At 44.1% G+C, this 23894-nt stretch overlaps 2 protein-coding genes across 2 annotated transcripts; both read left to right on the top strand.

The window, feature by feature from the left end:
- The first annotated feature begins 3408 nt into the window (after positions 1–3408).
- On the top strand, positions 3409–14313 carry LOC139579050 (uncharacterized). Its single transcript, XM_071407269.1, has 7 exons — positions 3409–3568; positions 4256–5680; positions 5933–6108; positions 8111–8612; positions 9006–9096; positions 9227–9447; positions 10701–14313. Exons 2-7 carry the CDS (start codon positions 4256–4258, stop codon positions 10791–10793), a joined length of 2508 nt encoding a protein of 835 aa, XP_071263370.1. The 5' UTR covers positions 3409–3568; the 3' UTR covers positions 10794–14313.
- Positions 14314–17136: 2823 nt separating this feature from the next.
- LOC139579049 (lectin-like) lies at positions 17137–23894 on the top strand. Its single transcript, XM_071407268.1, has 6 exons — positions 17137–17288; positions 17835–17937; positions 18933–19084; positions 21205–21345; positions 23056–23170; positions 23437–23894. The coding sequence occupies exons 2-6, from the start codon at positions 17862–17864 to the stop codon at positions 23508–23510; spliced, it is 558 nt and encodes a 185-aa protein (XP_071263369.1). The 5' UTR covers positions 17137–17288; positions 17835–17861; the 3' UTR covers positions 23511–23894.

Genomic DNA, 23894 nt, shown 5'->3' with positions numbered 1-23894 from the left:
AGATTCGACACCAGGCCGTCAGCCTGGGAAGCTGGAATCGCTTTTCTCAAACCCCCTGTAGTTCTTCTGCAATAAAATCTCTTGACCCAAAAACGTGTCTGCTGCTGCTACTACCAATTCAATCTTTTCAATCTTCTGGGATTTCCTTTCCATCTGTGCGGTACAATTAATGACCATAGCAATAAACACCAAGAAGCCAACCTTACTCTGTACTGGCCTACTACTCAAAGGGATCCTCTTAGGCTCCTTCACCCTTAGCCCTCCATCCTCTACTTTCCTCACTACCTCAGAGCTACTGGCTGCTATCAAGTATCAAAGACAAGTTTGAAAACTCAATGGAGGATGGTGAGAATTTTTTTTCCCTGTTGATAGCATTTCAGCTTCTTCTGCGGTGTTTAAGCCGCCACCTACTATAAATAGTCATCAACACTTGTTCAAGTGGGTGAGGCGGTTTAGGGATTGGCATTTATTGATAGAAAGGAACCGTTTGTATTGCCTCAAATATTGTGTATTAAATCAATGGCAAACATGTAGGCTATTTTGGGGTATATTCTATATAAACTCAGCAAAAAAAGAAACGTCCCTTTTTCAGGACCCTGTCTTTCAAAGATAATTCGTTAAAATCCAAATACCTTCACAGATCTTCATTGCAAAGGGGTTAAACACTGTTTCCCATGCTTGTTCAATGAACCATAAACAATTAATGAACATGCACCTGTGGAACGGTCATTAAGACACTAACAGCTTACAGACAGTGGGCAATTAAGGTCACAGTTATGAAAATTTAAGACACTAAAGAGGCCTTTCTACTGACTCTGAAAACACCAAAATAAGATGCCCAGGGTCCCTGCTCATCTGTGTGAACGTGCCTTAGGCATGCCGCAAGGAGGCATGAGGACTGCAGATGTGACCAGGGCAATAAATTGCAATGTCCGTACTGTGAGACGCCTAAGACAGCGCTACAGGGAGACAGGACAGACAGCTGATCGTCCTCGCAGTGGCAGAGCACGTATAACAACACCTGCACAGGATCGGTACATCCGAACATCATTTACATTTACGTCATTTAGCAGACGCTCTTATCCAGAGCGACTTACAGTAGAGTGCATACATTTTATAAAAAATTTTTTTACATACTGAGACAAGGATATCCCTACCGGCCAAACCCTCCCTAACCCGGACGATGCTATGCCAATTGTGCGTCGCCCCACGGACCTCCCGGTTGCGGCCGGCTGCGACAGAGCCTGGGCGGAACCCAGCCCAGCCTGGGCACGAACCCAGAGACTCTGGTGGCGCAGCTAGCACTGCAATGCAGTGCCCTAGACCACTGCGCCACAACATCACACCTGTGGGACAGGTACAGGATGGCAACAACAACTGCCTGAATTACACCAGGAACGCGCAATCCCTCCATCAGTGCTCAGACTGTCCGCAATAGGCTGATAGAGGCTGGACTGAGGGCTTGTAGGCCTGTTGTAAAGGGCACTGCATTGAATATAACAGGTTATAAAAATTCAATATGGGTGCACAATTTTTACTTAACATATCAAAGGGATGAAAAAGGAACTAACAATCTATGAGAGGACAATGAGGTTATAGTACAGTAGATAAGCTCCCAAAAAATACCATATTGTTCGATTTAGTATGGCGTGGAAATTGGCACACTTGTATAGTTTTTCACGCTGAACAAAACCTGATATAGGTCCATTTCATCACCCCCTATAGGTCAATGGTGAAAATGCATTCACCTGTATTGACATTTTGGGTCATGGCTTCCCGTGTTGCCCCAAAATACCCTAAAATATTTGTATTTTATAACCTTTATGATCGCAACAATGATGAAAAACTATCAGAAACCGCAGTAAAAATTGTATTTTTACTTTCAAAGGGGTGTATTAAATACAAAGTTACCTTTTACACTCAATTTTACACTAATGTATCCATCTCATCATTAAATGACAATTTACCTGACAGTTTTGATATCCATTCATCAAGATCTATTACACCGCATGGCATAACAATTGCTCAGACTGTCGCTCAGTGCTCAGACTGTCCACAATAGGCTGAGAGAGGCTGGACTGAGGGCTTGTAGGCCTGTTGTAAAGGCAGGTCCTCACCAGACATCACCGGCAACAACATCGTCTATGGGCACAAACCCACCATCGCTGGACCAGACAGGACTGGCAAAAAGTGCTCTTCGCTGACGAGTCGAGGTTTTGTATCAGGGGTGATGGTCGGATTCGCGTCTATCGTCGAAGGAATGAGCGTTACACCGAGGCCTGTACTCTGGAGCGGGATCGATTTGGAGGTTGAGGGTGCGTCATGGTCTGGGGCGGTGTGTCATAACATCATTGAACTGAGCTTGTTGTCATTGCAGGCAATCACTGTGCGTTACAGGGAAGACATCCTCCTCCCTCATGTGGTACCCTTCCTGCAGGCTCATCATGACATGACCCACCAGCATGACAATGCCACCAGCCATACTGCTCGTTCTGTGCGTGATTTCCTGCAAGACAGATTGTTTGTTTATGTGTAACTCTGTGTTGTTGTTTTTGTCGCACTGCTTTGCTTTATCTTGCCCAGGTCGTAGTTGTAATTGAGAACTTGTTCTCAACTGGCCTACCTGGTTAAATAATGGTACAATAAAATACATTAAAAAGTTATTTATAAAATAAAACTGCTTGCAGCCTATGGCTGGCTGTGTTTAGCATGAACGTGGAAGGCCGCATTTGAGATGAGAGAAATTCCTTATTGCTTTTGTCTTTCAAATGGAGTAATGTCTAGATGGTTTACCTAGGACTTATACCTGTCCCCTGAATGGAGAGGACAGCTGTAGTCACATATTGAACCGCAAACTCCGCTCACTTTCTGGCTGTAGGAATTTATACTCTGGCCTACTCTGTCAGAGGAGTAGGCAAGTAGTCAGGGTGTGTGTGTGCGTGCGTGCACACCTGTGCACCTGTCTGTGTGTCTGTAGTTTGAAGCTGAAGCATGAGTATCACACATACCTTTCAGCTAACCTCATACTTGGTACTCTGCCAAATATAGCTTACGTACTGTATACAGCAAAGACACTTGCAAACAAGAGTTGTCCTTTCTCTTCAATATTATCCAAAAATATGCACTTGTATTCATGGTGCATCCATCAAAATACCTAACATCTGATGCCAAATCTACCTTACACAGTTTAGTCAAAAAAGCCAAAAGCATCTCAACATTTTCAAGGGAAAAGGTGCATCATCTAGTGTTTGGAAACTGTGTTAAATATAGCATACCATGCCATGTTAAACTTTGAGTCACTGACACTGTGCGCGGAATGGGGGAGAGCTGGTTTTGGCAGTTTCAATGAGGAAATTATTACACACACACACGAGCACGCAGACGGAGAAGACAGGAGGGAAGAGAGAGGCCAGACATGTTCGAGTTGTGTCTGTTAGGAACACATGTGGGAAAGAGAGAGAGAGAGAGGGACTGAATGAAAGCAGCTGAGGAAAGCTTTCAATGCAAAGAGGGCTCGAGGAGGAGAGGATGAAGAGAAGAAAACACGGAGGAAGAGAATAGAACAGCGGTAAGAAAAATATACTCAGTCTAATTAGGGGTGTAAAATTCTGTTAACTTTCCCAATGTTCCGGCGTTTTCCAGAAATCCCTGTTGGAGGTCTCCGGATTCCCTGCTTATTCTCTCCTGATTCCCGGAATATTCCAACTGGAATTTCTAATGAACCTGGGAATTTGGGGGAATTTACCGACATTTTGCAACCCTAAGTCTAATACATCTCTAAAGAACAGTGAAGAAGCAGTGATTGAAGTGCATGAGCATTACACCGAGAGAGAGGATGTGGTAACATCAACAGGTTGTTGTACAGCTTCTGCAGTGGCATATAGGACATTGTGAGTGAATCCAAACTGTGAATAGCTTCAGTTGATAAAACTAAGTCAATATTTCTGTAAAATTATGCCATCAATTACCTGTGCTGACTTTGACACACACTGGTCAGACCCAGGCTGACAGACAGGTCGAGAGACAGACAGACAGACACTGAGTGTATTATTACTGTAGGGATGTGGTTATGAAACAACACTATGCCTCCAAAATGGCACCATATTCCTTATGTAGTGCACTACGTTTTGACCAGAGCCCTATGGGCACTATGGAATGGGCCCCAGTTAATAGTAGTGCACTACAAAGGGAATAAAGTGCCATTTGGGACACATTGACACATATTAAAAATCTCTCTGTATTTCTCTCTCTCCAGATGTCTGAGGCGGACAGTCAATCTGGAAGTATATCTCTGATCCAGTCCATGCTGCTCAGACTGAGCACTGCAGAAGACACGGATCAACTTCCTAACATACACACTAACACACACCGTAACACACCCCAACACCCCAGAACCTCAGTGGAAACAGACAGGGGATTATATGTGACCCCTCAGGACCACAATAATGCAGAGCTCATAGTCAAAGGGAAGCTTGTTTCAGGGATTGAGGATGATGATGATGATAATGATGCACAATTGGAAGTTCTGACTGAGAGGGACAACGGTCTGGAATCATCAGACAGGGATTCAGAGGAGAGAGAAGAGGGGAATTCCGGCATTCTGTTTTTGAATGCAGGATCGAAAAAACTGGTCGAAGAGGAAACCAGCGAATCCCCTGCTGTGATTCCCAGATGGGAGAGAAGGCAGTTGCTACCCTGTCCCCCTGGCCTGGATGCCAGACCCCCGCCTCCCCCCGTTCCCCCCAAGAGGAGGGCTAAACCACCGCTACACCCTACAGGGCCACCGCCCCCTCCTCCAGCCCTCGACCCTAGCCAGAGTGCCCCTGTGTGGGGGAGAGTGGTAGGCGAGGGCCCAGGCTGTGAGCTGAGGCCTACAGGGCATGGGAGAGGGCCTGGAGGCCAGGAGGAGGATATGCTGTCATCCTCAGGGGATAGGCTGTCTATGTACTCAGCTGTCATCCTCAAGTCAGAACACCGATTCTCACAGCCCCTTCTGGATCCTACTCTGGACTCTACAGCACAGAGGGGTGGGGGGGTGCAGCAGTTAGAGACGACTGTGTCCGTGGCAACACAGGACCCTTCCCAGCTGAGGGGGAAGGATATAGGGCGCCCCCCTAAAGCCTCTGAGCCGGTGGGGATGGGGGTAATGGGGGTACCCAAACCGTTGGAATCGATCGCACCCAAGCCGCTTATACCCCAACCTCCACACAGAAACAGATCTCTGCCCCAGGGACCTGAGAGGAGAGCCCAGGACAGCACAGATGGAAGTGCCTCTTCTGGGTCTGAAACGAGAGACATCCCCCCAGACCTCCAGTCTATACCTCCAGAGACAGAGGGAGTCAGAGAACCACCAGAGCCTAGCAAACACATCGCAGATGGGAGCGAGAGCTCCAGAACCCCTGCCGAGTTTCGGTGTAACACGGAGGAGGGAGGTTTGTTGGAAGGGGGGAGGAATTTAGAAGGCACACATGAAGTTGTGGTTCAGGACACTGCAACATGGGGTGGTGGGGGTGTGCTTGGGTCGAAACACCCGAATATTAAGACAATGAAGGGAGGAAAGGTGAAGAAATTTGCCAAGAAGATGATTAGCAGATGGAAGCAGAGTCGAGAGGAGAAGAGAGGGAATGGAGAGATTCAGGAGGACGACGGAGAAAAAGAGGTGGAGAGCGAAATGCCATTGGTAAGTCTTTCTTGCTCATTTAATGCGACAAAATTACATTTGTATTCTTTCCTTTACTACAATGAACTATCTGACATTAAATGATGAATCAAATATTGCATAATTGTCCTCTTACCGTGTTATGTTATAACAGGTGAACCTCAATCAAGATCAACATCCAGTCGGACTATCTAACATTGATTAAGAACGAAGTTGCCCTCTTTTTTTAGGGTGACCACGGTGTGATTTTTTGCTGTGGTCTCCTTTTGACAGGTGAACCTCCGTCAAGATCGACATTCAGTCAGGTTGCATACTAAAATGTCCGTCATAGAGGAAGAGGAGGACGAAGAGGAGAAGAGGAGTAGTGAGGCTGCTCCACCAATGATGGAGCCGCCCAGCCAAGCTGAGACGGAGAGGAAGCCTGTGGGACAGCGTGCACATTTTCAGAGGTGAGAGACAGAATGAGAGGGAGTAAGAGGAGGAGAGAGAGAAAGACACGTTTTCAGTGGTGATGGAAAGTGAGTCTTGGTGATTTTGCATCCACCACACCCTCTCTTTATCCTTGACTCTACTTTAGATACTGTGCTTGCCATAGCAGAGCACACACATTCCTTGGTCTCTGTGTGTGTGTTATGTAGATGAAGTTACAGTAACTCAGACACTACTTCCCCATAGCTGTCGTGGCTTCCTGAGTGCTTTGATGTCACCAAACACATTCTGTGCTCCGAGCTGTTAGTCCAGTTAAGTGGCATTTTTGCAATCTCGTTTTGATTTCCATTCGCCTTGGTGCTATTTTCACAAGTATGTGGTGTATTGTCCCACACAACGACATAGGTGACCCATTCACCTTGACAGGAGGAACACAATGAGATGTGCAGCATTGTAGGACCAGTGTGGAACCATTCTTACTGTGTAGGTGATGTATTTGTTGCGTACTGTAAGGGGTGCGTACTGGCGGCAGAGAAGTCAGACGCAGGAGAGCAAAAAACTGTCTTTCCAACAGCGCAGTTTAATAAGAAAAAACACCGGAAAACAGAACAATCAATAAATGGGTACAAAACCCGACGCACACCAGACATAACGTGCACAAGCACTTACAATAAACAATTCCGGACAAGGACATGGGGGGAACAGAGGGTTAAATACACAACATGTAATGATGGAATTGAAACCAGGTGTGTGGGAAGACAAGACAAAACAAATGGAAAATGAAAGGTGGATCGGCGATGGCTAGAAGGCCGGTGACGTCGACCGCCGAACGCCGCCCGAACCAGGAGAGGGACCGACTTCGGCGGAAGTCGTGACACACACGGTACATCTTTATTCTTGTCAATATCAGATTTTAAAAAAACTTACTGTAGAGTAAAATCATTATAGCCATCATCATAATTGTACATTACAGTATACATCCCTTTCCATGACATAGACTGAGCAGGTGAAAGCTATGATCCCCTATTGATGTCGCTTGTTAAATCCATTTCAATCAGTGTAGATGAAGGGGAGGCAGGTTAAAGAAGGATTTTTATGAGACATGGATTGTGTGTGTGTGCCATTCAGAGGGTGAATGGGCAAGACAAAATATTTAAGTGCCTTGGAACGGGTTATGGTAGTAGGTGCCAGGTATTCCAGTTTGAGTGTGTCAAGAACTGCAACGCTACTGGGTTTTTCATGCTCAACAATTTTCCGTGTGTATCAAGAATGGTCCACCACCCAAAGGACATCCAGCCAACTTGACACAACTGTGGGAAGCATTGGTGTCAACATGGGCCAGCATCCGTGTGAAACACTTTCGACACCTTGTAGAGTCCACGCCCCGACAAATTGAGGCTATTCTGAGGGCAAAAGGAGGTACAACTCAATATTATTAAAGTGCTCCTAATGTTTTGTACACATTATCAATTGGAGAGCAGTTGGATTAAGTAACAGAACAATGTATTTTAACAAATGAGAACAGAATCATATCAAAAGTAATGTGAACACTGCATTGTGAAAGGCTATTACTTTATACGAACATGTCTTGCAATGTGAAACGTGTGTTTCTATATTAAACACTGATTAAGTGTGGTGAAAAAGTGACTGTGTAATTTTGTGTGTTGTACTTTGTCAATTGAAAATGTTAAAGTTTTGAAACAACTGCCTTTTAGATGATATGTTTTGAGTTATTTTACTAACTAGAGTTGTGAAAATGTACCACATACTTGTGAAGTGTTATTATATATATTTGTTTAAAGAAATGTGACCACTGGTTTCATCAACCCACGACAGATGACATAATATCTATGAGGTTTCCCAAATGGCACCCTATTCCCTATATAGTGCACTAATAGGTCAAATGTAGTGTACTTTATAGGGAATATGGTGTATAGTGCACTACGTTTGATCAGTGCCCTGTTCAAATGTAATGCACTATACTGGGAATAGAGTCAATGTTTTTCCGCCTCTATTTTACAGCTCCATCAGCTCTTTCAAGTTCAACTTCAGTCCCATCAGCTTGGTGGACGAGATTCTAACAGGAGAGGAGTGGTCACCATTCCTGTCCATTAAGAACAGTCCCGCCCCCTCACCGTCCGTTTACCAATCAGAGGCTGCTTGCCAACACGGTGGTGATGAAGGCGACCAATTAAAGACTGAACCAGAGTCGCGCCTCCCCAACGACGTTCAACATAACCACGAGGACATAGGCCATTCTTTATATGAGGATGTTCACTTCAGCCAAACAAGTCCGAAGGAGATTGTGGACAACCAATCGGACAACAGACAACAGGAAGTAGACAACAACAATGACACTGGAACTGATGCCATTGCTGTCATCAAACCGAAGATACTATTGGACAATGATGCAGCGGAGGAGAGTGAGTTGGACCACTCCAGACACATATCTAAGGACATCCATGACTCTGAGTCCCCCATAAGGAACCAATCAAAGGACCATCTTGACTTCTCCTGTGTTAAGGTGAGCCACCCGGTGGGATTGTGGGCATTGTAGTCATTTAAAGTGCTGTTGTAGGCCTCTGTCTATAGAACAGGGCTCTCCAACCCTTTTCCTGGAGAGCTAACCCCCCCTGTAGGTTTTTTTGCTCCAACCCCAGTTGTAACTAACCTGATTCATCTTATCAGCCAGCTAATTATTAAAATCAGGTGCTCTAGATTAGGGTTGAACACCTACAGGACAGTAGCTCTGCAGGAACAGGGTTGGAGAGCCCTGGTATATAAACACTCACTGCAAAATCTCACTCTCTTGTTCTTATTCTCACTGTCTCTCTCTCTCTCTCTCTCTCTCTCTCTCTCTCTCTCTCTCTCTCTCTCTCTCTCTCTCTCTCTCTCTCACTCTCTCTCTCGTTCTCAGTCCCTTGGAGTTCTGGACAGTTCTGCTCAGAAACATAAAATTCGTCTGAGCAAAAAGAGAAAGCACAGACTTCCGGGGCTAAAGACGAGAAGTAAGATTGAATGACTGGAAAACGAGATGAAAGAATCAGTGGAAATAGACGGCTGGAAAGGAGTCGGACAAACGCTGAGACGCTGAAATATAAAACATGTCTGCTGTTCTCTCTTTCTTTCCTGAAACAGAGACCTTCAGGATAAGACGCACTGCAATCAAAGCCCCTCAAATCAAATTCCTCAAACCCTCTCCTCCTCCCACCCTCTCTCCCACATCACCCCCTTCTTCCTCCTCTTCCTGCTCCTCTCCCTCCTATGTCTTTCCGTCCTCTGTTTTCTACAACATCCCTCCGTCTGCTGAAGAACAGGACCCTGTGACAACACCGACACAGGACAACCTCTCTGTTGAGGTCAGAGTTCATTTGACCCCGTAACCCTTGGCAACATTTTCAAACACTGTACATTAACATGTGTCTCTGAAGTGTGTTGTACTATAGGAATAGGGTGTAATTTCATACAGACTGTAGCTTATTACTGAATGTAATAATGTATATTAGCATCACTAGCCAGGTTTCCATCCAACCTTGTTATGCAAGTAAAGTACAAAAATGTCAGGACATGCCTGATGGAAACTGATGTCGACAAAACATGTCGACCAAACAAAATACGCTAGGTAAGGTGGGATGTTTTTGTGTCTGTAAAATGAATAATGCGAGAAATGGCGGTGGAAACACCTTTATGCTCAGATATTGACATAATAACCATCATATCAACATCAGTGTTGTCTGAATGAGATTCTGTAAGATCTGAATACATTGATTAATTTAGGCATAAGTATATTGTGTTGTATGGTAAAATGATAGAGGGTCATAAGAAGTGAGAGATCTGACTACTATGAGGTGTTGGGGAGTTTTAACACTTTTCAGTAGCCAGCCTCTGAGACAGCTTTAATTTAGCTGTAGTTCATTGTGCTAGCAAGTAAGCATTTCACTGTACTTGTGCATGTGACAATAAATAGTGCAGATATTGATATAATAACCATCATATCGAAGTAAACTTGGATTCAGGTGATATGTTGTGTGGTCCTCCCACTATGACTCGGGAAAACATGCGGTTTATTAGGCTACAGATTAAATAAATGATGATGAACTTTACATGGTGGGGAAAGTGCACAGTGATGACCTTGATCCTGGTTTGACAAATAAAAATAATCTCGTTCTTTTTGTCCATAATAATCTCATAATGAATGCTAAACCAGCACTGTATCTGTATCTAACAGTTGGCTAGAGAGCACGTGCCAAAACCAGAGTGGGCACATCCGTTATATAGCCTAATGCAAGAAATGTTTTGACAAACCCGTCAGTAGAGTTGAAAATGCGATGGAAACCCATTTAACTAGTGTTTTCTTTCGGTACATGGGAATTTAACCACAAGTAATTTTTATGTGAACTATGTCATCACGCACAGCTTTTTATCCACAACAAGTCCATTTAAAGGAAACATCTCTGGTGGGAAAATGCTCAAATTGTTTTTATGCAGATTTTAGAATTTTTGAACAGATGAAAATCTGTCACCAATTGGATGGAAACCTAGCTATTGGCAGAGACCACTTCAAACCTACAAAGATTTCAAAATGGATCTCTCTCTCTTTTCTCTCTCTCAGACCACTGAAAGCAGCAGAAAGCCAGATTCAAGTCCCAAGCCACCTCTGTCCAAGTTCTTGACAGCCCTGAGAGACAAAACCAAGAGGAAATAACCCATAGCTCCTTCTACTATCCCCTACCTGCACCCTACCTATAGGTCCTACCTGCACCCTACCTCTAGGCCCTACCTGCACCCTACCTATAGGTCCTACCTGCACCCTACCTCTAGGGCCTACCTGCACCCTACCTCTAGGTCCTACCTGCACCCTACCTCTAGGTCCTACCTTCACCCTACCTCTAGGTCCTACCTGCACCCTACCTTTAGGCCCTACCTGCACCCTACCTCTTGGCCCTACCTTCCCCCACCTCTAGGTCCTACCTGCACCCTACCTATAGGTCCTACCTGCACCCTACCTCTTGGCCCTACCTGCACCCTACCTCTAGTCCCTACCTGCACCCTACCTCTATCCCCTACCTGCACCCTACCTCTAGGTCCTACCTGCACCCTACCTTTAGGCCCTACCTGCACCCTACCTCTTGGCCCTACCTGCACCCTACCTCTAGTCCCTACCTGCACCCTACCTCTATCCCCTACCTGCACCCTACCTCTAGCCCCTACCTGCACCCTATCTCTATCCCCTACCTGCACCCTACCTCTATGCCCTACCTGCACCCTACCTCTAGGCCCTACCTGCACCTTACCTATAGGTCCTACCTGCACACTACCTCTAGGCCCTACCTGCACACTACCTCTAAACCCTACCTGCACACTACCTCTAGGTCCTACCTGCACCCTACCTCTAGGCCTACCTGCACCCTACCTCTATCCCCTACCTGCACCCTACCTCTAGCCCCTACCTGCACCCTACCTCTAGGCCCTACCTGCACCCTACCTATAGGTCCTACCTGCACCCTACCTCTAGGGCCTACCTGCACCCTACCTCTAGGTCCTACCTGCACCCTACCTCTAGGTCCTACCTGCACCCTACCTCTAGGTCCTACCTGCACCCTACCTTTAGGCCCTACCTGCACCCTACCTCTTGGCCCTACCTTCCCCCACCTCTAGGTCCTACCTGCACCCTACCTATAGGTCCTACCTGCACCCTACCTCTTGGCCCTACCTGCACCCTACCTCTAGTCCCTACCTGCACCCTACCTCTATCCCCTACCTGCACCCTACCTCTAGGTCCTACCTGCACCCTACCTTTAGGCCCTACCTGCACCCTACCTCTTGGCCCTACCTGCACCCTACCTCTAGTCCCTACCTGCACCCTACCTCTATCCCCTACCTGCACCCTACCTCTAGTCCCTACCTGCACCCTATCTCTATCCCCTACCTGCACCCTACCTCTAGGCCCTACCTGCACCCTACCTCTAGGCCCTACCTGCACCTTACCTATAGGTCCTACCTGCACACTACCTCTAGGCCCTACCTGCACACTACCTCTAAACCCTACCTGCACACTACCTCTAGGTCCTACCTGCACCCTACCTCTAGGCCTACCTGCACCCTACCTCTATCCCCTACCTGCACCCTACCTCTATCCACTACCTGCACCCTACCTCTATCCCCTACCTGCACCCTACCTCTAGCCCCTACCTGCACCCTACCTCTAGGCCCTACCTGCACCCTACCTCTAGGCCTACCTGCACCCCACCTCTAGGCCCTACCTGCACCCTACCTTTAGCCCCTACCTGCACCCTACCTCTAGGCCTACCTGCACCCAGTGGTGTAAAAATACTTTAAAGTACTACATAAGTAGTTTTTTGGGGTATCTGTACAGTCATGGCCAAACATTTTGAGAATGACACAAATATTAATTTCCACAAAGTTCACTGCTTCAGTGTCTTTAGATATTTTTTTCAGATGTTACTATGGAATACTGAAGTATAATTACAAGCATTTCATAAGTGTCAAAGGCTTTTATTGACAATTATATGAAGTTGATGCAAAGAGTCAATATTTGCAGTGTTGACCCTTCTTTTTCAAGACCTCTGCAATCCGCCCTGGCATGCTGTCAATTAACTTCTGGGCCACATCCTGACTGATGGCAGCCCATTCTTGCGTAATCAATGCTTGGAGTTTGTCAGAATTTGTCGGTTTTTGTTTGTCCACCTGCCTCTTGAGGATTGACCACAAGTTCTCAATGGGATTAAGGTCTGGGGAGTTTCCTGGCCATGGACCCAAAATATCGATGTTTTGTTCCCCGAGCCACTTAGTTATCACTTTTGCCGTATGGCAAGGTGCTCCATTGTGCTGGAAAAGGCATTGTTCGTCACCAAACTGTTCCTGGATGGTTTGGAGAAATTGCTCTCGGGGGATGTGTTGGTACCATTCTTTTTTCATGGCTGTGTTCTTAGGAAACATTGTGAGTGAGCCCACTCCCTTGGCTGAGAAGCAACCCCACACATGAATGGTCTCAGGATACTTTACTGTTGGCATGACACAGGACTGATGGTAGCGCTCACCTTGTCTTCTCAGAACAAGCTTTTTTTCCGGATACCCCAAACAATCGGAAAGGGGATTCATCAGAGAAAATTACTTTACCCCAGTCCTCAGCAGTCCAATCCCTGTACCTTTTGCAGAATATCAGTCTGTCCCTGATGTTTTTCCTGGAGAGAAGTGGCTTCTTTGCTGCCCTTCTTGACACCAGGCCATCCTCCAGAAGTCTTCGCCTCACTGTGCATGCAGATGCACTCGCACCTGCCTGATGCAATTCCTGAGCAAGCTCTGTACTGGTGGTGCCCTGATCCCGCAGCTGAATGAACTTTAGGAGACGGCCCTGGCGCTTGCTGGACTTTCTTGGGCACCCTGAAGCCCTCTTCACAACAATTGAACCGCTCTCCTTGAAGTTCTTGATGATCCGATAAATGGTTGATTTAGGTGCAATCTTACTGGCAGCAATATCCTTGCCTGTGAAGCCCTTTTGTGCAAAGCAATGATGACAGCACGTGTTTCCTTGCAGGTAACCATGGCTGACAGAGGAAGAACAATGATTCTAAGCACCACCCTCCTTTTGAAGGTTCCAGTCTGTTATTCGAACTCAATCAGCATGACAGAGTGATCTCCAGCCTTGTCCTCGTCAACACTCACATCTGTGTTAACGAGAGAATCACTGACATGATGTCAGCTGGTCCTTTTGTGGCAGGGCTGAAATGCAGTGGCAATATTTTTGGAGATTCAGTTCATTTGCATGGCAAAGAGGGACTTTGCAATTAATTGCAATTCATCTGATCACTCTTCATAACTTTCTAGAGTATATGCAAATTGACATAATTTAAACTGAGGCAGCAGGCTTTGTGAAAATTAATATTTGTCATTCTCAAAAATTTTGGCCACAACTGTATTTTACTTTACTATTTATATTTTTGCCAACTTTTACTTTTACTTCACTACATTCCTAAAGAAAATAATGTACTTTTTACTCCATACATTTTCCCTGACACCCAAAAGTACTTGTTACATTTTGACAGGAAAATGGTCCAATTCACACACTTATCAAGAGAACATCCCTGGTCATCCCTACTGCCTCTGATCTGGCAGACTCACTAAACACAAATGCTTTGTTTGTAAATGATGTCTGAGTGTTGGAGTGTGTCCCTGGCTATCTGTCAATAAAAATACAAATATAATTGTGCTGTCTGGTTTGCTTAATACTGTAACGGGGTGAGTGACTGGTTGCCGGGAAGTCAGGCGCAGGAGAACAGAGATGAGTGATAACAGGATCATTTTAATATACACCCTCGCCCAAAGGCACAGGCGAGGCAGCACAAAGCACAAACATGGTAACATGAACCGGATTCAACAAAACAAACACATCTAGGTTATAAACAAACCTAGCGCAAGCCAGCCTGTAGCGTAACACCCTACACAAAGAACAATTCCACACACAGACATGGGGGAAACAGAGGGTAATATACATTAGTCTGATGAGGGAATGTGAACCAGGTGTGCGGGAAAACAAGACAAAACAAATGGAAAATGAAAGGTGGAGAGGCGATGGCTAGAAGACCGGTGACGTCGACTGCTGAACGCCGCCCGAACAAGGAGAGGGACCGACTTCGGCGGAAGTCGTGACAAATTTACTTTTGATTCTTAAGTACATTTTAGCAATTCCATTTACTTTTGATACTTAAGTTTATTTAAAACCAAATACTTTTAGACTTTCACTCAAGTAGTATTTTACCGGGTGACTTTCACTTTTACTTGAGTAATTTTCTATTAAAACCTGTTTGGGATAGGGGGCAGTATTTTCACATCCGGATGAAAAGCGTGCCCAAAGTAAACTGCCTGCTACTTAGGCCCAGAAGCTTGGATATGCATATATATGTAGATTTGGATAGAAAACACTCTAAGGTTTCTAAAACTGTTCAAATAATGTCTGTGAGTATAACATAACTTATTTGGCAGGCGAAACCCTGAGGATAAACCATCCAGGGATTTTATTTTGAGTTCACTGTGTTTTCAATTGGATTTCTATGGGAACCTAGATTTCTGTGGCACTTGGTTGCAGTTCCTATTGCTTCCACTAGATGTCAACAGTCTTTAGAAATTGGTTGATGTTTTTCTTTAGAGAAATGAATAAGTACGGCTATTCAGAACGAGGGTCCAGCCTAGTGTACTCTTTTGTTTGGGCGTGCGACCTGAAGCTCGCTCCACTTTCATTTTAGCCGCAATTGAACACAGTGTATTAAGTCTTAAATTTGATCGATTATTTACATTTTAAAATGCCTAAAGTTGGATTAGGAAAGTTGTTTGAAATGTTTGGACCAAGATTACAGGTAACTTATTAGATAAATGGTAGTCATGTTGGAAGAGTTGGAACCGGTGTTTTTCTGAATCAAACGCGCCAAATAAATTGACATTTTGGGGATATAACGACGAAATTAATCGAACAAAAGGACCATTTGTGATGTTTATGGGACATATTGGAGTGCCAACATAAGAAGATCTTCAAAGGTAAGGCATGAATTATATAGTTATTTCTGAGTTTTGTGTCGCGCCTGGTGGGTTGAATTATGATTGTCATGTGTTTGATTGATGGGGGACTGTCCTCAGATAATAGCATGGTTTGCTTTTGCCGTAAAGCCTTTTTGAAATCTGACACGGTGGCTGGATTAACAAGAAGTTAAACTGTATTTTGGTGTATTGCACTTGTGATTGTATGAAAGTTAAATATTTCTAATAATTTATTTTGAATTTCGCACTCTGCAATTTCACCGGATGTTATCGAAACGTTCCGCTAGCGGAACCCCTAGCCATAAAATTAAGGTATCTTTACTCTTACTCAAGTATGACAATTTAGTAGTTTTTCCACCACTGCCTGCACCCTACGTCTAGGTCCTACCTGCACCCTACCTCTAGGTCCTAGCCACTACCTTTTTAGTGTTTACAGTTTTTGTCACGTTCTGACCATAGTTCTTTTGTGTTTTCTTTGTTTTAGTGTTGGTCAGGACGTGAGCTGAGTGGGCATTCTATGTTGTGTGTCTAGTTTTCCTATTTCTGTGTTTGGCCTGATATGGTTCTCAATCAGAGGCAGGTGTTTTGGGTTGTCTCTGATTGGGAACCATATTTAGGTAGCCTGTTTTGTGTTGGGTTTTGTGGGTGGTTGTCTTCTGTCTTTGTGTCGATGCACCAGACAGGACTGTTTCGGTTTTTCACATTTATTGTTTTGTAGTTTGTAGTGTTCACGTTTTTGTCATTATTAAAACATGATAAACACTAACCACGCTGCGCTTTGGTCCGATCCCTGCTACACCTCCTCTTCGTCTGAAGAGAAATCTGCCGTTACAGTTTTAGGTGTGTAAGCAATAACACTGCAGTTGCAAACAGTAATGAAATAAGCAGACATATCTTTGATCAAATGATTCTCTTGCTATATTGAGTGTCTTACCAACACTTTTAATCACAAATACATTATTTCTCTAACTATGAATGAGATTCTGTAAGATCTGAATAAATGGATTCATTTAAGCATAAGTATATTGTGTTGTATGGTAAAATGATAGAGGGCCATAAGAAGTGAGAGATCTGACTACTATGAGGTGTTGGGGAGTTTTAACACTTTTCAGTAGCCAGCCTCTGAGACAGCTTTCATTTAACTGTAGTTCATTGTGCTAGCAAGTAAGCATTTCACTGTACTTGTGCATGTGACAATAAAACATGAAACTTGCTGGTGTCACCACACAACAACAGAATGTTAACAGGAAGTCTGCATCCTGAATGGCACCGTAGTCCCTATATAGGGCTCTACTATGGACCAGAACCCACAGGAATAGGGTGCCATTTAGGACGCAGAAGTAGAGGGGTGGGGAGGGTATTTTGAGGACACAAAACATTTATGACAAACTGTATACAAAACTGCATACAAAAAATATGCCACAATTCATTAATCAATCAATGAATCCATCCATCCATCAGTTTATCAAACAATTTATTAGACCTCGATAATGATGATAATGATAAAGACTTTATGGTATCTGTAAGGACGGGGTGAGAATTACAGGGAGGAGGTGAGATTACATTTGCTATAAAAAGAAGGGAGTACCAACTGAGAGAGAGAGAGCAGGAGAGAGAAAGAGGGAGAAGCAACCTAGTCCACATTCTGGTAAGGTTATTTTTCAGATTACATTGTGCAAATGTTTCTTTTTTTTGTTTTGCATTCATTTTTTTAAAGGACCTATACGTATTATTGTTGCATTGTAATTTCAGAAAATGTCTTTAATACATCTACAGTAATAGTGGAATGATAGTGTTTCACAATATTTATTTATTGGGGCACACAAAATGGCATTCTAATGGTGCATCCTTCTTACTGGGCAACAAACGACGGACTTTGTTGTCAAATTGACCGGGGCAAGCAAATCTTTTGCTGTCAAATGTGACTGCTGATTGTTCCAGAGGCTGTGACACTTACAATCGGTTAGCGCGCGGTGCCACTCAAATTAACAATCCGTCAGGGCTCGGTACTTATAAATCGCCAGCCACAGTCAATTTGAGAACAAGACATTTGTTTTAATGTCATTCATAGCATAGTGCTATAGACTATGCTCTCAGCTAATTTACCTGGTGAAATAAAGGTTAATACAATTGATTTATTTATAAATGCATTTATTTAAAGGAAACTGTTACTGATTGAGTTGTTTGTTTTTAGGAAACGCAAGAATCAGAGGAAGCCAAGATGAAGTTTGTCAGCCTGATTGTGATAATGTCACTACTTGGGACAAAAATGGCTTTGACATTCCACAGAAGGACTGGTAAGAAAGTTGCATTGATTACAGTATGTGTTTTGATCAGGGGCACAATTTTGATTTTAGAAGTGGGGAGACATTACTTTTTATTTGTTATTATTATAATTTTTTTAAAATCCAGTCAGATAAACACTCCAAACAACCAACCCGACAGCTCTGAGGCGTCCGCATGGTCCTAAAGCAAACCGTTGCCTCATTTTGTATCAAATTCCAATTATAAAACTGGGGGACAAAAATGCAGTCCCCCCCCCCCGTCCCCAGTGAAAGTTGCACCCCTGGTTTTCATGATAGTGCTGAAAGTTTTATTTACATTTTTCATGATGATTATCGACCACACATTCTAAAAAATAATCTGTTTTAAAGCTGAAAATGTGCTTTCCTCTTTCATGTCCAAATGAAAATGAGATGCATTCTTTACACAAACGTAGTCACTTAAAGTATTTTTTTTTGCAGTAGATGTTATTGGTTATTAGCAGTCATAGACTGAATTGCACACCCATTTACAATGATCGATTATGATCACATGTTAAAACCCTAAACTAACACTAACAATACTTTTAATATAATACAATGTTAAAATATGCAATATATACTAAACAATAATAGTACAATGACAATATTGGGGCGGCAGGTAGCCTAGTGGTTAGAGAGTTGGGCCAGTAACCGAAAGGTTGCTAGAACGCATGCCTGAGCTGACAAGGTGAAAATCTGTTGATCTGCCCCTGAACAAGGCAGTTAACCACACTGTTCCTAGGCCGTCATTGTAAATGAGAATTTGTTCTTAACTGATTTGCCTGGTTAAATAAGAGGTCTTAGGTAGGCATTTCTTAGGCCCCTGGGCTTAAGTGTGCCCCCTGGTGTGCGCATTGATCAGTTTAGTGAATTATGGAATGGGAGAGTTCTGTTAGCGGCCTGTGAGTGCCATATTAATGTTCAGCTTGTGGCTGTTTTCTAAGTATATAAGGCCCCAGGAGAGTAGTTATTCCATCATTGTCCCCTAGGTGGCGATGATGCTCCAGTGTATCTCCAGGAGGAGACTGCAGCGTGTGACATGCCCAGAGCCTGTGACCTGAAGAATTATGAAGACTGGTACAGGCTGGGCTCCTACTGCATCAAGTACTACAAGGCTGCACTCAACTTCACCGAAGCGGAGGTAAACAACATTCTACATGACAGGAGAACGACATTATAACATGATCAAAGGATGTTATTGCTCTACCTGGAGTCAGTCAGCCTGTCCATTCCAATACAATGGCAATACAGTGAAGTGAAGGTTAAATCCAATGTCTTAATTAGAGGTGTCTTCTAATGTATTCATCTTACTCCCACTGGCGGACTTACCATTAGGCAGAAGAGGCAATTGCCTCAGGCCTCACATCATTTGTAGGACGTCATTGTAAATAAGAATTTGTTCTTAACTGACCTGCCTAGTTAAATAAAGGTTAAATAAAATAAAAATCAAGAAGCCTCATGACCTGGGCATAATTAAAATTAAAATATATAAATATTTCTCCGCTGAGGCCCCCCCCCCATGCTTTGTTTGAGGCATAATAAATAGAAAAAGTAAATAAAATAAATCCCCATCAAAATGTGTCTGAACTAGAGATTTCTGTGTTTTTGCATGGCCTTTGTCTCAATCCACCTCCTCCGCTGATGTCGTCCTTCTGCACCGGCGGTGGAAGGTGGCTGTGGTAAAGCTACAGGAGACATCTCGAAAATCGGTCTTCGATTAAAAATGTCTGTAGCGTCCTAACGGTTTGAAAAATGTATATGACCCCTTATTGGAAACATAAAACAGTCACGAACACGATGGTGTTTCGGTTGCGCTACTGTACGTCCCGCCCACAAGTGTCACGGGACTCGCTAAACGGTAAAAATGATTAGCATTTTTTCCTTAGTTTTCTTAGTTCTATATCCCTCAGATCTTCCTTTTAATTTAATGTTGACTATCTGTTTTTCCATGTATGAATGTGTTATTCAATGCATTTCTATTGGCTAATAGCAGTAATGCCAAATGCAATGTTTCATCAAATTATAACAGCCCTAAATTATACACACAGGGGTCCTAAAATTCTAAATCAAATATCTAAATTATCCTTGGTATGACCATCTTAAAACAATTCCATATGTTAGTTTAGTAGTAATCTCGCGTTGTCATACGTCCAAATCACGTCGCTGTCACGACCTCCAGGGTTGTGGAGTAACAAAAAAACAGTAACTGTAATCTGTTACGTTACCAGCTAAAATATTGTAATCAGATTACAGATACTTTTGAAAAACTAGATGATTACTTCTAGGATTACTTTTTAAATTCAGAAAGGATGTTTGTGGGGAAAAAATGGACATTCAAATCAGCATTGAAAAAAGTTTACGTTTGTTTCCGCTTGAGCGAGTTTGACCACAAGTCAGAGACCCCTATGATGACACACCAAATGCGTTTGATGGATTGCGGGGAAAAGAGCAGGAATAGGCTTTTATAGGCTATTGTCCAAGCTATGTCGTCCAATGGTGTGACTGCTGTTTACACCCAAAGATGATCCAACTGGAATAAATGCTCGGAGGTAAGAAAGACAACTGCACTCTATACTCCTCTATGAACTGGTTGTCTCTGTATACCTGTCGCAAGACCCACTGGTTGATGCTTATTCATAAACCCCTCTTAGGCCTCACTCCCCAGGGACGCCTGGTTCTCGACGAGGCCCTTTGACTCGAAGGGGATACAATACACATTTCTTCAGTAAAACGATAGGTGCTGCTGATAATACTGCCATCGTCGTCGAGGCAGAGGACATCTATGTGTAGCCCATTTCTGATGCTGGTATGACATGTCATACATGGGCTATTCTAGCAAGACAGTGGCGCTGTTTCGCTTGCTCAGATGCTTTCTCTGGTGAGATCGTTTCAGCCACTTGCGAATTGAAGGAAAGTTGGTGGGTGCACAGCTCAGATGCTGGAATTATTTTGGATAAACGTGCGAAGGTAACCTTCTTTTTGAAGTGATTTGTTTAACAATCAGATAAAACATCATGACTGGTTGTGTTCATGGCACATTAAAAGGTAATGCATTTTAATAGTTAATGACCCATGAAAAGAAAATGGTGCATGCGCATAAGAGGGGCCTCTGACTGGCCTCTGCCTTGGGCTCTAAATCACTACGTCAGCACCTGCTTACTCGCGCTCTCTCTCCTTCCTCCCACTCTCTCTTTTTCTCTCACTAATTCACTCTTTCTCTTCCCACCACCTATTTCTCCTCTTCTCTCTCATCCCTCTCAGACACAGTGCAGGTCTGCTGCCCCCGGTGGCCACCTGGTGTCGGTGCATAACAGTCAAGCCAACGCCAACCTGCTTTGCGTGGTGATGAAGAACAACGCCAAAAGCCCTCGCATCTGGCTGGGAGGCTTCGAACTCTTCCAGGTAGGAGAGGAAGAGTGATGGATGGAAGGAGTGATTAAAACAGGGCGGATAGTGGGTGGAGGGAGGTAAATTCATGTCGGAGGAAAGAGTGACATGTTCGGTAGAAGGGGAAAGAGAGAAGCTTTGCAGCACAACATTTAACATTGAACATATGATTGTCGTAATATCTACATTTACAGTATTCAGACCACTTGACTTTTTACACATTTTGTTACGTTACAGCTGTATTCAAAAGTGGATTCAATTGTTTTCCCCCCCCTCATCAATCTACACACTACCCCATAATGACAAAAACAGGTTTTTAGACATTTTTGCAAAAAACGGAAATATGACATTTACATAAGTATTCAAACCCTTTACTCAGCACTTTGTTGAAGCACCTTTGGCAGCGATTACAGGCTCAAGTCTTCTTGGGTATGATGCTACAAGCTTGGCACACCTGTATTTGGGGAGTTTCTCCCATTCTTCTCTGGAGATCCTCTCAGGCTCTGTCAGGTTGGATGGGGAGCGTCGCTGTACAGCTATTTTCAGGTCTCTCCAAAGATGTTCGATCGGGTTCAAGTGCGGGCTCTGGGTGGGCCACTCAAGGACATTCAGAGACTGGTTTTCATCAAGGATCTCTCTGTACTTTGCTCCGTTCATATTTCTCTCGATCCTGACGTGTCTCCCAGTCCCTGCTGCTGAAAAACATCCCCACAGCATGATGCTGCCACCACCATGCTTCACCGTAAGGATGGTATTGGCCAGGTGATGAGTGGTGCCTGGTTTCCTCCAGACGTGACGCTTTGCATTCAGGTCAAAGAGTTCAATCTTGGTTTCATCAGACCAGATAATCTTGTTTCTCATGGTCTGGGAGTCCTTTAGGTGCCTTTTGGCAAACTCCAAGCGGGCAGTCATGTGCCTTTTACTAAGGAGTTGCTTCCGTCTGGTCACTCTACCATAAAGGTGCTGCAGAGATGGTTGTCCTTCTGGAAGGTTCTCCCATCTCCACAGAGGAAATCTGGAGCTCTGTCAGAGTGACCATCAGGTTCTTGGTCACCTCCCTGACCAAGGCCCTTCTCCCCCAATTGCTCAGTTTGGCCGGGCGGACAGCTCTAGGAAGAGACTTGGTGTTTCCAACTTTTTCCATTTAAGATTGTTGGAGGCCACTGTGTTCTTGTGGACCTTCAATGTTGCATACACTTTTTGGTACCCTTCACCAGATCTGTGCCTCGACACAATCCTGTCTCGGAGCGCTATGGACAATTCCTTCGACCTCATGTGGGAATTTATATAGATAGGTGTGTGCCTTTCCAAATCATGTCCAATCAATTGATTTTACAACAGGTGGACTCAAATCAAGTTGTAGAAGCGTCTCAAGGATGATCAATGTAAACAGGATGCACCAGAGCTCAATTTCGAGTCTCCTAGGAATGGTCTGAATATTTATGTAAATAAGGTATTTTTGTAATGGTTTTTATTGTTAATATATTTGCAAAAATTTACAAAAAACAGTTTTCACTTTGTCATTATGGGGTAGTGTGTGTAGATTGATGAGGATTTTTTTTTATGTAATCCATTTTAGAATAAGGCTGTAACGTAACAAAAAGTGAAGGAGTCTGAACACTTTCCAAATGCACTGTACATTTTTTTTTAAATCACCACCGGTCTTTCTGTCACTCCCCTCTCTCTTGCTCTATCCACCTTTCTCTCTCTCCCTCCTTCTCTCAGTCTGGTAACTTTGTGTGGACTGACGGCTCCAGCTGGAACTTTGAGGCGTGGACCCCTGGGGAGCCCATCTCCCGCTGGACGAGCCACGAGGACTGTGTGGAGATGAACTGGAGCAGTAAGAGATGGACAGAGGGATGGAGGGAGGAGGGATGGGAAGGAGGGAGGGATGGATGGATGGTTTTCACTTGCAATGCCTGTGATATGTGTTTGTTTTCACTTACATTAGTTGAATGCACTGGCTAACATCTAAAATGACAAAGACGTGAAAGAAACATTTCTTGGAAGGTGGTGGGAAGAGATGGTATTTTGAACTCACATTTGAACTGTCTCTCTGTCTCTCTGTCTCTCTGTCTCTCTGTATATGTGTTCTCTATCTCCAAGGCATTGGGAAGTGGAACGACCACACGTGTTTCACCAAGAAGAGCTACGTGTGCTCCTTCAAGAACAGAGTTTGAGGACGAATATCCACACTCACATACTTAGTATGAAGCAGCAATGTATTGGGCATGCTTTCTCAGTGATATGTTAGTATAGACTGTGTGTCCGTCTGTGTAACACCAACCCAGTCCCCTGCTCCTCTCTCTTGGGTGTGACGGAAATGACACCCTATTCCCTATTGAGTGCACTACTTTTGACCAGAGCCCCATAGGCCCCCTGGTCAAAGTAGTGCACTATAAAGGATAGGGCGTCATTTTTGACTCAACCCTGCTCCTTTCCCCAACCATCCCAACCCACAGATCTCCCACAGTGAAACCAAACCACATAGAGATGTGCTTGCTTTTAGCAAACTGAAAAATGCATTAAAAAAATATATAAGTAAAGACTGTTAAGCAAGTAAA

This window comes from Salvelinus alpinus, chromosome 6 (genome assembly GCF_045679555.1).
Source record: "Salvelinus alpinus chromosome 6, SLU_Salpinus.1, whole genome shotgun sequence".
Classification (NCBI taxonomy): domain Eukaryota; kingdom Metazoa; phylum Chordata; class Actinopteri; order Salmoniformes; family Salmonidae; genus Salvelinus; species Salvelinus alpinus.
The sequence above is the reverse complement of the archived record's forward strand: the minus strand, read 5'-3'. Positions and strand labels throughout refer to the sequence as shown.